Raw genomic sequence first — 13,229 nt, 5'->3', positions numbered from 1 at the left:
GGAGGGAGAAGTGAGAGTCACAAACCAAGGTTTTAAACTTTATTTATTGCCCATCCCTAATTGCCCTTGAGAAGGTGGTGGTGAGCTGCCTTCTTGAACCGCTGCAGTCCATGTGAGGTAGGTACACCCACAGTGCTGTTAGGAAGGGAGTTAGGAAGCAATTATAGTTCCAAGTCAGGATGGTGTGTGACTTGGAGGGGAACTTGCAGGTGGTGGTGTTCCCATGCACTTGCTGCCCTTGTCCTTCTAGTTGGTAGAGGTCGCGGGTTTGGAAGGTGCTGTCTAAGGAACCTTGGTGCATTGCTGCAGCACATCTTGTAGGTGGTACACATTGCTGCCACTGTGCATCAGTGGTGGAGGGAGTGAATGTTTGTGGGTGGGGTGCCAGTCAAGCGGGCTGCTTTCTCCTGGATGATATCGAGCTTCTTGAGTGTTGTTGGAGCTGCACCCATCCAGGCAAGTGGAGAGTATTCCATCACACTCCTGACTTGTGCCTTGTAGATGGTGGACAGGCTTTGGGGAGTCAGGAGGTGAGTTACTCGCCACAGGATTCGTAGCCTCTGACCTGCTCTTGTAGCCCTGGTATTTATATGGCTACTCCAGTTCAGTTTCTGGTCAATGGTAACCCCTAGGATGTTGATAGTGGGGGATTCAGCGATCGTAATGCCATTGAATCTCAAGGGGAGATGGTTAGATTCTCTCTTGGCACTTGTGTGGCGCAAATGTTACTTGCCACTTATCAGCCCAAGCCTGGATATTGTTCAGGTCTTGCTGCATTTCTACCCAGACTGTTTCAGTATCTGAGGAGTCGCGAATGGTGCTGAACATTGTGCAATCATCAGCGAACATCCCCACTTCTGACCTTATGATTGAAGGAAGGTCATTGATGAAGCAGCTGAAGATGGTTGGGCCTCAGACACTACCTTGAGAAACTCCTGCAGTGATGTCCTGGAGCTCAGATGATTGACCTCCAACAACCACAACCATCTTCCTTTGTGCTAGGTATAACTCCAACCAGTGGAGAGTTTTGCCCCCGATTCCCATTGACTTCAGTTTTGCTAGAACTCCTTGATGCCATACTCGGTCAAATGCTGCCTTGATGTCAAGGACAGTCACTCTCCCCTCACTTCTTGAGTTCAGCTCTTTTGTCCATGTTTGAACCAAGGCTGTAATGAGGTCAGGAGCTGAGTGGCCCTGGTGGAACCCAAACTGAGCGTCAGTGAGCAGGTTATTGCTAAGCAAGTGCCACTGGATAGCACTGTCGATGACACCTTCCCTCACTTTATTGATGATTGAGAGTAGGCTGATGGGGCGGTAATTGGCCGGGTTGGACTTGGCCTGCTTTTTGTGTACAGGACATACCTGGGCAATTTTGCACATTGCCAGGAAGATGCCAGTGTAATAGTTGTACTAGTTGTACAGCTTGGCTAGGGGCGTGATAAGTTCTGGAGCACAGGTCCTCAGTACTATTGCCAGAATATTGTCAAGACCCATAGCCTTTGCAGTATCCAGTGCCTTCAGTCGTTTCTTGCTATCATGCAGAGTGAATCGAAATGGCTGAAGACTGGCATCTGTGATCCTGTGGACTTCAGGAGGAGGCCGAGATGGATCATCAACTTGCCACTTCTGGCTGAAGATTGTTGCAAATGCTTCAGCCTTATCTTTTGCATTGATGTGCTGGGCTCCCCCATCGTTGAAGATGGGGATATTTGTGGAGCCACCTCTTACAGTTAGTTGTTTAATTGTCCACCACCATTCACAGCTGGATGTGGTAGGACTGCAGAGCTTAGATCTGATCCGTTGGTTATGGGATCGCTTAGCTCTGTCTATCGCATGCTGCTTACTCAGTTTGGCACACAAGTAGCCCTGTGTTGTAACTTCACCAGGTTGACACCTCATTTTGAGGTGTGCCTGGTGCTGCTCCTGGCATGCCCTCCTGCACTCTTCATTGAACCAGGGTTGGTCTCCTAGCTTGATAGTAACGATAGAGTGGGGAATATGCCAGGCCATAAGGTTACAGATTGTGGTTGAGTACAATTCTGCTGCTGCTGATGTCCCACAGCGCCTCATGGATGCCCAGTTTTGCATTGCTAGATCTGTTCAAAATCTATCCCATTTAGAATGGTGGTAGTGCCACACAACACGATGGAGGGTATCCTCAATGTGGAGACGGGACTTCTTGTCCACAAGGATTATGCGGTGGTCACTCCTACCAATACTGTCATGGACAGATGCAGCTGCGGCAGGCAGATTGGTGAGGACGAGCTCAAGTATGTTTTTCCCTCTTGTTGGTTCACTCACAACCTGCTGCAAACCCAGTCTTGCAGCTATGTCCTTTAGGACTCGGCCAGCTCGGTCAGTAGTGGTGCTACTGAGCCACTCTTGGTGATGGACATTGAAGTGCCCCACCCAGAGTACATTCTGCACCCTTGCCACCCTCAGTGCTTCTTCCTAGTGGTGTTCAATAGCTGAGGGAGGTCGGTAGGTGGTAATCAGTAGGAGGTTTCCTTGCCCATGTTTGACCTGATGCCACGAGACAGTCTTTGAAGGAATGATACATAAACTAACCACAGTAAACTGGACTGAACTGTAGACAGGTAAACCTACAGACAAACAGTGGGAGGTATTCAAATGGAGTGTTTGGTACAAATCAAGACCATTACATACCCCTAAAAGGCAAAAGCTCCACTTCTGTAGTTAGGCGACCATGGCCATCAAATGAGGCAAAACACAGAATAAAACTAAAAGAAGTGGCTTATACCAATGCAAAGTGGAAATCTAGCACTCTGGAAGAGCTCTAAAAATCTACAAAAGAGTATTAAAAGTAGGCGTGTAAATTGCCAAAGTATTAATCATAATCTTCCAAAGCTCTATTGATTTGGAAATGGTGCCATTTGATTGCAAAATGGCAAATGTCAGCCTATTAGATAAGAAGGAAGGGAGGGAGAAATCAGGTAAGTGCAGACCAGTCAGTCTACTGTCAGCTGTAGCGAAATTACTAGAATCTATCATAAGGGACAGAGTGACTATGACAAATGTTAGCTGACCAGAGATAGCATGGCTTTGTCAAGGATGAAACCTGCCTGACCTCTTTGTGGAGGTCAGTATCATTGTGGTTAAGGGCTTGTCCATGGATATTGTCTATGTGATCTTACAGAAGGCATTTGATTTCTACTGAAGACTCCTCTTTTCACCATATTTAATGACTTTGATGAAGGAATTGAAAGTTGTTTATCCAAGTTTGCTGATGACTCTAAGTTAGGAGGTGCAGTAAGTACTGTAGATGGGAGCAGGATGTTACAAAGTGACATAAACAGATAAAATGAGCAGGCAAAATTGTGCCACTATGTTTAATTTCAGGAAGTGTGAGGTAATCCGCTTTCGATTGGGGAAAGATAGAACAGAGTATTTTCTAAATATGAGAAACTAGAAAGTATGAAAGAGCAATGAGATTTGGGAGGCCAAATGCACAAATCATGAAAAGCTAGTGAACAGCTACAAAAAGCAATCAAAAAAGCTTAATACAATCATAGCCTTTACCTCAAGAGGGCTGAAATACAAAGGGCATGAAGTTATGTTTCACCTGTACAGGGTCTTGGTCAGACCCCGTCTGTTTAGTTTTGAATACTGCACCTCAGGAAGCTATATTGTTCTTGGAGAGGGTGCAACACAGATTTGCCAGAGTGATACAGCTGGTTAAAGGGTTAATTTATGAGGAAAAGCTCCATAAACTTGGTTTGTATTCCCTTGAGTATGGAAGATTACTTGTCATGTTTAAAGTGACAAAAGGATTTGTTAGGGTAAGTACAAAGAAACTATTTCCTCTGATGGGGGAATACAGAAAAAGGGGGCACAATTTTGACATTCAAATCAGGAGTGAAATCAGGAAGCAATTTATTACAGATAGGATAGTGGAAATCAGGAACTCTTACCCCAAAAGTCTGTGGCTGCTGGGGGCCAATTGATGTTGCATAACGCAATCATGGGATTTGGAGCAAAGGCGGGTAAATGGGGTTCAGGTATACTTCAGCCATGTTTTCAATATAGAACAGGTGTGAGGGGCTGAATGGCCTACTTCAGTCCTCCTTTCAACTTAATGCTCTGATTTCCTGCTGATCTCCCTTTTTAATTGCCTTGTGACTATGGCAGCCCATTCTTGTTCAGCATTTATGATTTTATTATCATTGGGTTTGCCCCGGCTGTTAGTTGACCATTTTCATGCTGTTGGGGATTCAGCAGCCATGATTTCTTAGGTTGCCAATCTTTCTACCTTTGTACTTCTGGCTGCTGTTAATGTGTTCTGCATCTTTTTGAATTCTTGTCCCATTGTTCATCTTTATTTCTCCTCATGTCACCTATAGCTGGCATAATCTGGCATAATGGATCACACACCCATTGCATGGGATGAACATATTCAGGTTCTTCAATGGATGGGTGATCTTCTCCCCAGATTACCATCCAGGAACTGAAAGTCAAAATTACCCTTATAACATTTACATCCAAGGAAGCTATACCAGGAGTGGGTGGGAGGTAAAAATGTAAAAAGAAAAACCCAAACCCAACACGTCTCGAATCCACTCACTCCAGTTTTAATGGAAACGGGATAGGAGGTTGGGTGACCAACCTACTCCTAGGAGGCGGTCACTCATTTAAATATTTTTTTCCCTGTAAATTGGGCACATTGCAATTCTATGTAAAGCCATAGAAATCATAAATGATAAATTTCATATCTTTCCAAAGTGCTTCACAACTAAGGAATTAATTTTGAAGTGGTGTTACTGTTGTTATGTAGGAAAACAAAGCAGCCAAATTCCACACAGGAAATTCCGACAAACAGGATTGAGATAAATGACCAGATAATCTGTTTTAATGATGTTGTTTGAAGGTTTAAGGGCCAGGATAGAGAATGGCCCTGCTATTCGTCAAATAGTACCAAGGTATCTTTTACATCCATCTGAGAGGTTAGACAACGCCTCAGTTACATATTATCCAAAATATGGGACATCCGCCAATGCAGCACTCCCTCAATTCTGCATTGATGCGTCAGCCTAGATTACATTCTCACGGACTAGCAGTGGGGTTTGAACCTGCAACCTACTGAGTCAGAGGTGATAATGCCACCACTGAGCCAAGCTGACACTGAGTTAACAATAACTTCAAGCATCTACTTCATGCTTAGTAAATCATCCACCATAAAGAATGAGGACAGATGAAGAAATGGGCTTGGTATCAGAGAGATTAAAATTAAGCTGATGGGGTCCTGTTCATGAACCTAAACAAAGTAACGAATGACATTTTTCCTCAATGGCTAACACGGAATAAATGGATGAAACATAAATAACCTGAAAGGTTTGACTTAACTTTGGCATAAATAGCTTATTCATTTATGTTTGAGAACACAGCCAAAGGAAGCAATGACAATTCAGCTTCTCGTTGTGATTTAGGGCGTGTTTTACACAGTGATAAGTAGTTTTACAGGTTTCTCTTCATTACTTTAGTGTCTGGAATTTCTATACTTGCTGACAATATATAATATAGACAGCTTAATGATGGTCACAATATTGACTGAATTTCATGGACATAGTCTTAAAACATTTGGGTGTTCTGACTACAGAAGTGATCAGATATTTGGCATAGAGCTGTCCCAGCCTGTTTTGGCCATTGTAACCTTCTTGAGATGACTTTTGTGATCCAAAGTGTCATAATTTAGCTTGTATAACTTCAAAACTGTGGCCAGTATTGTTTTATTTGAACCTCGGGCTGGGGTTTATTTTAGTAATGGATATTCTGGGGCAGCTGTTGGCAGTTGCTTTGTAGGATGGCAAGGAGCTGGATGGGACAACATGAATGAAAAGCATCCAAAGATAGGAAATTTATTTTGCTGGTGGGGGCCAGCTTAAATTTCTTCAGTTGAGGAATAATGCTTTCTTTCAATTAATAGAATGTGCTGGTTGGCCTTGTACCTTTCGAAACAAGTAATCCAGATTGTAAACACTGGCTAAATGAATTTGGTGTAATAATTTACTGTTACAGTCCAAAGGTTTGCTCCCATCAATTCTCACACAGCAATCATCCATTGTCCAACAATTGGATGGAAGAGAAGGCAGACCACAGGCAAAGCAATACCCCCATCTTAAATGAGAAAGGTTAAAGGGGAGTAAAAACAGAAAGTGCCAGAAATACTCAGCAGGTCTGGCAACATCTGTGGAGAGAGCAGCAGAGTTAAGATTTCAGCTCTGTGACCTTTCATCAGAACTGGCAAAGGTTAGAAATGTAATAGGTTTTAAGCAAGTAAAGCAGGGGTGGGGGGGAAGGGAACAAAAGGGAAGGTGTGCGATAGGACAGAGGGGAAAGTTATCTTGTATTACACCTTTGAGCAGTTAATTGATGAGTGTTATTGGTGAAGAGCTAGCTACAGTTTGCCTACCTGGCCTTTCCACCAGACGTGACTCAATAATGTAGATCACGACAAGCTCTTTCACCTTTTCCAGGACAGCAGACCCCGAGGACATGGGAGGCACATTTAAAACAATCTGTGGAAACAATATTTTAGTGAGTAAGTAGTCAATCTATGGAACAGGCTCCCTAGAGAGATGGTGGAAGCAGTTTGTATTGGTTTATTAAATGCTAATTAAATAGATTTCTTTCAGAAAATAACACTTTGGTAGATAGTATCTGAGTAATTTGAGATATGACGTGTGTTGAGTGTAATTTGTTTGGGAGGAACAGATGACTTTGGACCTACGGTTCCCAAAGCTCTTCATCACTGGGGGTTTTCCTCACCTCATGTCAGCGTCTATTGTAGACTAACTGATAAGAGATTGATTGCTGTGATTAGTCAACAGCTTCATTAGTGTATCAAATAAATGCCAGAATAGTAGAAGGTGGACTAGATGAGTGGTACGCTGAGTGTTAAAGAGGAAAAAGTAAGGAAGAAAAATAGAGCATTCAGATTTCAACTGTCGGTAAACAATCTGAAGGTTTCCTGTGATGAAACTACATATGCAGTGAAAAAGATAAGAAGTAGCTAAATATTTTCAGCCATTTCTATTGAATATAGATGGGGCTTGTGACATTGAGAAATTAACCTTGTTCTATTGCTTGCTGATACAACAAAAATTTGCATTTATATAGCCCCTTTTAACATAATAAAATGTTTCAAGGTGCTTCACAGGGGCATTAGGAACATAGGAAGATAGGAACAGGAGTAGGCCATTCAGCCCCTCGAGCCTGTCCCGCCATTGAATGAGATCATGGCAGATCCACGGCCTAACTCCATATACCTGCCTTTGGACCATATTCCTTAATATCTTTGCTTAACAAAAATCTATCTATCTCAGATTTAAAATTAACAACTGTTCTAGCTTCAACTGCTGTTTGTGGGAGAGAGATCCAAACCTCTACCACCCTTTGCGTGAAGAAGTGCTTCCTAAGATCTCTCCTGAACAGTCTGGCCCTAATTTTTAGACTATGCCCCCAAGTCTTAGAATCTCCAACCAGTGGAAATAGTTTATCTTTATCTAGCCTGTCTTTTCCTGTTGATATCTTGAAGACTTCGATCTATGGGTGGCACAGTGGTTAGCACCGCAGCCTCATAGCTCCAGCGACCCGGGTTCATTTCTGGGTACTACCTGTGTGGAGTTTGCAAGTTCTCCCTGTGACCGCGTGGGTTTCTGCTGGGGGCTCTGGTTTCCTCCCACAGCCAAAGACTTGCAGGTTGTTAGGTAAATTGGCCATTGTAAATTGCCCCTAGTGTAGGGAGGTGGTAGGAGAATGGCGGGGATGCGGTAGGGAATATGGGATTAATGTAGGACTAGTATAAATGGGTGGTTGTTGATCGGCACAGACTTGGTGGGCCGAAGGGCCTGTTTCAGTGCTGTATCTCTAAATAAATAAAATAAATAGATCACCCCTTAACCTTCTAAATTCTCGCGAAAACAGGCCTAATTTGTGTGATCTCTCCTCGTAAATCCAGGTATCATTCTTGTAAACCTACGTTGCACACCCCCCAAGGCCAATATATCCTTCCTAAGGTGCGGTGCCCAGAACTGCTCACAGTACTCCAAGTGGGGTCTAACCAGGGTTTTGTACAGCTGCAGCATAACCTCTGTGTCTTTATACTCCAATCCTCTAGATATAAAGGCTAGCATTCCATGAGCCTTTTTGATTGTTTTCTGCACTTGCTCGTGGCATTTTAAAGATCTATGCACCTGAACCCCCAAGTCTCTTTGGACATCCACTGTACTTAACCTCTTCCCATTTAGAAAGTACCCTGCTCTATCCTTTTTTGGTCCAAAATGGATAATCTCACACTTGCCCGCATTGAAATCCATCTGCCACAGTTTTGCCCATTCACCTAGTCTGTCAATATCTCTTTGCAATTTTATGCTATCATCTAGACTGTCTACAATGCCACCTAACTTTGTATCATCAGCAAATTTGGATATATGACTTACTATGCCATCATCCAAGTTGTTAATGAAAAATTGAGGCCCCAACACAGATCCCTGTGGCATTATAAAACAAAATATGATACCAAGTCACATAAGGAGCTATTAGGTCAGATGACCGACAGCTTGGTCAAAGAGGTAGGTTTCAAGATGTGTTTTAAGGGAAGAAAGTGAGGTAGAGAGGCAGAGAGGTTTAGGGAGGGAATTCCAGAGTTTAGGGCCAAGAGAGCTGAAGGCATGGCCACCAATGATGTAGCGATTAAAATCGAGAATGCGCAAGATGCCAGAATTGGAGGAGTGTCGATATCTTTCAGGGTTGTAGGGCTGGAGGAGATTACAGAGATAGGGAGGGGTGAGGCTATGTGGAGAATTTTAAAATTGAGTTATTGTTTAACTGGGAGCCAGTGTGGGTCAGCAAGCATAGGAGTGATCGGTGAATGGGTCTCTTCTTTTATTTGTTCATAGGGATGTGACTGCCTCTGGCAAGGCCAGCATTTATTTCCCATCCCTGGGAATATTGTGGTGAGTAATTCACCTCCTGACTCCCCAAAGCTGTTAGGGAGGGAGTTCTAGGATTTTGACCCAGTGACAGTGAAGGAATGGCGATATAGTTCCAAGTCAGGATGGTGTGTGACTTGGAGGGAAATTTGCCACGTATCTGCTGCCTTTGTTCTTCTAGGTGGTAGGGTTTGGAAGATGCTGTTGAAGGAGCCTTGGCAAGTTGCTGCTGTGCGTCTTGTACATGGTACACACTGCTGCCACTTTGTGCTGGTGGTAGAGGGAGTGAATGTTTAAGGTGGTGGATAGGGTGCTGATCATGAGGGCTGCTTTGTCCTGGATGGTGTCAAGCTTCTTGAGTGTTGTTGGAGCTGGATTCGTCCAGGCAAGTGGAGACTATATCACACTCCTGACTTGTGTCTTGTAGATGGTGGAAAGGCTTTGGGGAGTCAGGAGGTGAACTACTCACCACAATATTCCCAGCCTATGACCTACTCTTGTAGCCACAGTATACGGCTTGTCAATTCAGTTTCTGGTCAATGGTCAATTGAGTGAGGTAGTGGTGAGGTGGAGCTGCGTGTCATCGGCATACATGTGGAAACTGATGTTATGTTTTTGGATGATGTCATCGAAGGGCAGCATGCAGATGAGAATTAGGGGAGGGCTAAGGTTAGATTCTTTGGGGACACCAAGGTAACAGTGCGGGAGCGGGAAGAGAAGCCATTGCAAGTGAGTCTCTGGCTATGATCAGATAGATTTAAAAAAAGGAACCAGGCGACTGCAGTCCCACCCAGCTGGATGATGGTGAAGAGGTGTTGGAGGAAGTTGGTGTGATCAGTCGTGTCAAAGGCTGCAGACAGGCCGAGAAGGACGAGGAGGGATAGTTTACCTTTGTGCCAGTCACATAGGATGTCATTTGTGACTTTGTTAAGAGCAGTTTCAGTGCCTTGGCAGGGACGGAAACCTGATTGGAGGGATTCAATCATGGAGTTCTGGGAAAGATGGGCATAGATTTGGGAGGCGACAGCATATTCAAGGACGTTGGAGAGGAAAGGGAGGGTGGAGTAGTTTGCAAGGATGAAAAGATCAAGGGCTGGTTTTTTTGAGGAGAGAGGGACAGAACCTGAAGAGAGAACCGTTAATAATATCAGCTAACATGGGAGCCAGGAAGGGAATCTTCTTTTATCTGAAGAATACACTTGGTTTTAACCCCCCTTGTAGGGAGATCAACCATTAATTTAAATAAAATTATATGAGTTAAAGTATATCTATTTTCATTTTTTTAATAGGTAAGTCTCTACAAGTGATGATTCATGGAAGTCAATGTTCCAAACCTGCTTGGTGGGACCTATCAGGAAATGTGGGATCGAGGGTGTGAGGTGGTGAATTTAGATGTCGATGAAGATACCTTTGAAGAAAAAAATGGTTTGAAAGAGAATCTTTGTGCCTGGAAGCACAACACTGAGGTACGGACAAGTCCATTTCAAATGGAAAACAAAGAGGGTGAATGCATCAAAAGATTTGTAAACCAAGAACCATTACCCATCTTTAAATATTCTTTTTCGCCGGAACCAGAGGTTTCCCAAAGTCCCTGCTTTCAGTTTGACAGGTTAGCCCCTGCCAGGGTCTCCTTGTCTCCATCTCTTTGGAGAATGAAGCAAAAGATGTTGCTGCCACCAGCGTCACAGGAATTCTGCGAGGCAGGGAGACAATTCAAAGACACTGAACAGCATACCTCTGACAGTGACTCCTCTGTGCCATCAGATAACTTACAGGGTCCACATCCTGCAGCTGATCCACCCTTAGATGGCCAAAAACCTTCAGGTAAGGAGACTCCAACACAGCTACAGCAGCAGCAAGGCTGTGTGCAAAGTGTGGAAGGCCTGTTATCTGTAAACCACCACGAGAGTGACCATGTTGGGCGCGTACAGATCACCCCTCACACCGATAAAGATACTCCTCTATGGGAAAGACGAAGAGGTGACTGCAAGTTTGCTTTTTTCGATAATCTTCAGCAGGTAAAACATACATCTACTTTATATTTTCATACGTATCACTGTAATTAGCCTTCCATTGGCACAGGGTAATTTTCAGGCTTTTACCATTCTACACATACAAGAGTGTCTGGTTTCTATGTCCTCCCATTATTGGTGTTTATTTTTTTGACCAAATTTTTGTTTCCTCGGTTATATCCTTTGCTACATACAAATGCTGTCCATTCCTTGACCTCTCAGAAGGTGCTGTTTCTATGCTGGGTTATGGTCCCTTGGGTATCAGGTATCTTTCTGCTACCTCAGCCTAAAGGGCTGCTACCTGACCTGAACCCGACGGGATCCGACGACATGTGTCGGGTTCGGGTCGGGTCGCACTTCCGGGTCTGGCATTCAGGCTCGGGTCGGGTCGGGTCGGGCCAGATTGGACACGCTCTATCACCACCTCAGGTAAGTGACTTTAATGTTAATTTACTTTTTGGACTTTAAAGATGGTTTTGCGACAGTTATTTTAAGCTTGTGCAGGTAAGGAACAAAGTGAAAAATAGAAGGTAAGTTGGGCCAGTTCGGGCTCGGGCTCAGATGGGCTTCTGTCGGGCTTGGGTCGGGTCTCATTTGCAGATCCGAGCAGGCCTTTACCTCAGCCACTTGACAACTTATTCGTGTGTGAGCTTTGACAGTGAAAGTTGTAAGGGTGATGGGCTGTTAGACTGTGGGGAACGTCGTTTTCCAGCTCAATCCTGTTGTAATCTGATGTTACACTTTCATTAGGGCTTGTTGGCTGATGATCAGGGCAGGGACCTTGGCTGATTTTCCTCTTCCCAATCCAGAAGTGCTGAAACTTAATTGTCGCACTCCTATTATTAGCCCATCATATCAGAGCATAGTGATCCCAAATTAAAGCAAATAAAAGCAGTGGTAATGACCAGAGGTGCTGATCACCTGAGGGTGTAGTAGCTGGAAGGTTCGGGCGATGGAGGTGGAAACCTGGAGGTGGGAAGCAGCGGCCTGTAGCTGGTCCCTTCGCACACCTGAAGGACAAGATCACGCCTACTTTTGTGCCGATCTTGGGCCCTGCCGGTCGGTGCCATCGACATTAATTTCAGTATCAAGAGCTAATGGCTAGGGGAGTAAACCCGGCAAAATCTGGAGTGAAGTCTGTTAGGCAGTTGGTGTTTCCCTTAAGTTAGCACCTTCTGGCAACTCCTGCAACAGAACAGGCCCCAGATGTACAGGCCTCTGGACACCAGCCTATGCGGTTGAGAGGGGGAGTGCAGATGCTAGGCAGTTCTGCACCTCCTAAAACCATGCCTAGGCTACGCAGCAAACAAATAAAGATAAACTTTTGGCTTGGATGCTGGAATCTAAGGACTATGTGTCCTGGAATGAACAACGACCTACACTGCACAACAAGTGTACGCAAGACAGCCCTGATAGACAGTGAGTGGCACAAACTTGGTGTCGACATTGTTACTCTATTAGAAACCAGATTAACCAACACAGGCTCTATGCAAAAGGCTAATTACACCTTCTACTGGCATGGAAAGAGTGCTGAAGATCAGTGTGAGCATGGTGTAGGCTTCACGGTGAGCAATCGGCTGGCACGGTCAATTGAGCCACCAATAGCAACCTCGGAGCGCTTCATCTCCCTGTGGTTATCATCTGATGGAGGCACAGTCAACATCATATGCGTCTACACACAGCTCTGAATGCCAGCATCTCAGATAAAGAGCATTTCTATGACTCCTGAGGGGACGTTCTGAGGAACATCGCAAATGACAAGAGGCTATTCATCCTGGGTGACTTTAATGCACGTGTTGGGGCAGACGGTGATTCATGGCCAACCTGCCTCGGTCATCATGGGGTGGGCAAGATTAATTATAACGGACAGCGCCTTCCTGAGCTTTGTGCCCTGAATGAACTCTGCATCACCAACACCTTCTTCCAGGGCAGACATTGCCAAAGGTATCATGGTGTCACCCAAGGTCTGGCCATTGGCACTAGCTAGACTTAGTTATCACGAGGAGACGAGATCTGCCCAGTGTTCTTCACACCCACACCTACAACAGCACAGATTGTGATACCAACCACTCTCTGATCAGCAGCAGAGTGAAGGTGTATCCCTGAAAGTTCCACCGCTCCAGACACAACAGTCCACCACGCATCAATATCCCTTGCATAAGCAATAATACCAAATACCAGCACTTCACATTGTCACGAGAATGCTTGCTACCCACCAAAGCCTTAACGGGAATCACCGATACAGGCATCGATGAAACTTGGAAGTCAC

The 13,229-nt window shown here is 44.6% G+C and overlaps 1 protein-coding gene across 7 annotated transcripts in view; it reads left to right on the top strand.

Moving 5' to 3' along the window:
• The window catches only part of plekhg7 (pleckstrin homology domain containing, family G (with RhoGef domain) member 7), a 128,961-nt gene that overhangs the window by 29,861 nt on the left and 85,871 nt on the right, over nucleotides 1-13,229 (top strand). For all 7 annotated transcript variants that reach the window (XM_068059693.1, XM_068059690.1, XM_068059689.1 and 4 more), the window contains one exon: nucleotides 10,238-10,966. In XM_068059693.1, coding sequence (XP_067915794.1) covers nucleotides 10,262-10,966 — 705 coding nt within the window. In that variant the 5' untranslated portion in view covers nucleotides 10,238-10,261. The remainder of the gene's footprint in view (nucleotides 1-10,237; nucleotides 10,967-13,229) is intronic.

This window comes from Heterodontus francisci, chromosome 27 (assembly GCF_036365525.1).
Source record: "Heterodontus francisci isolate sHetFra1 chromosome 27, sHetFra1.hap1, whole genome shotgun sequence".
Taxonomy (NCBI): domain Eukaryota; kingdom Metazoa; phylum Chordata; class Chondrichthyes; order Heterodontiformes; family Heterodontidae; genus Heterodontus; species Heterodontus francisci.
This window is presented reverse-complemented; position numbering and strand designations above follow the sequence as displayed.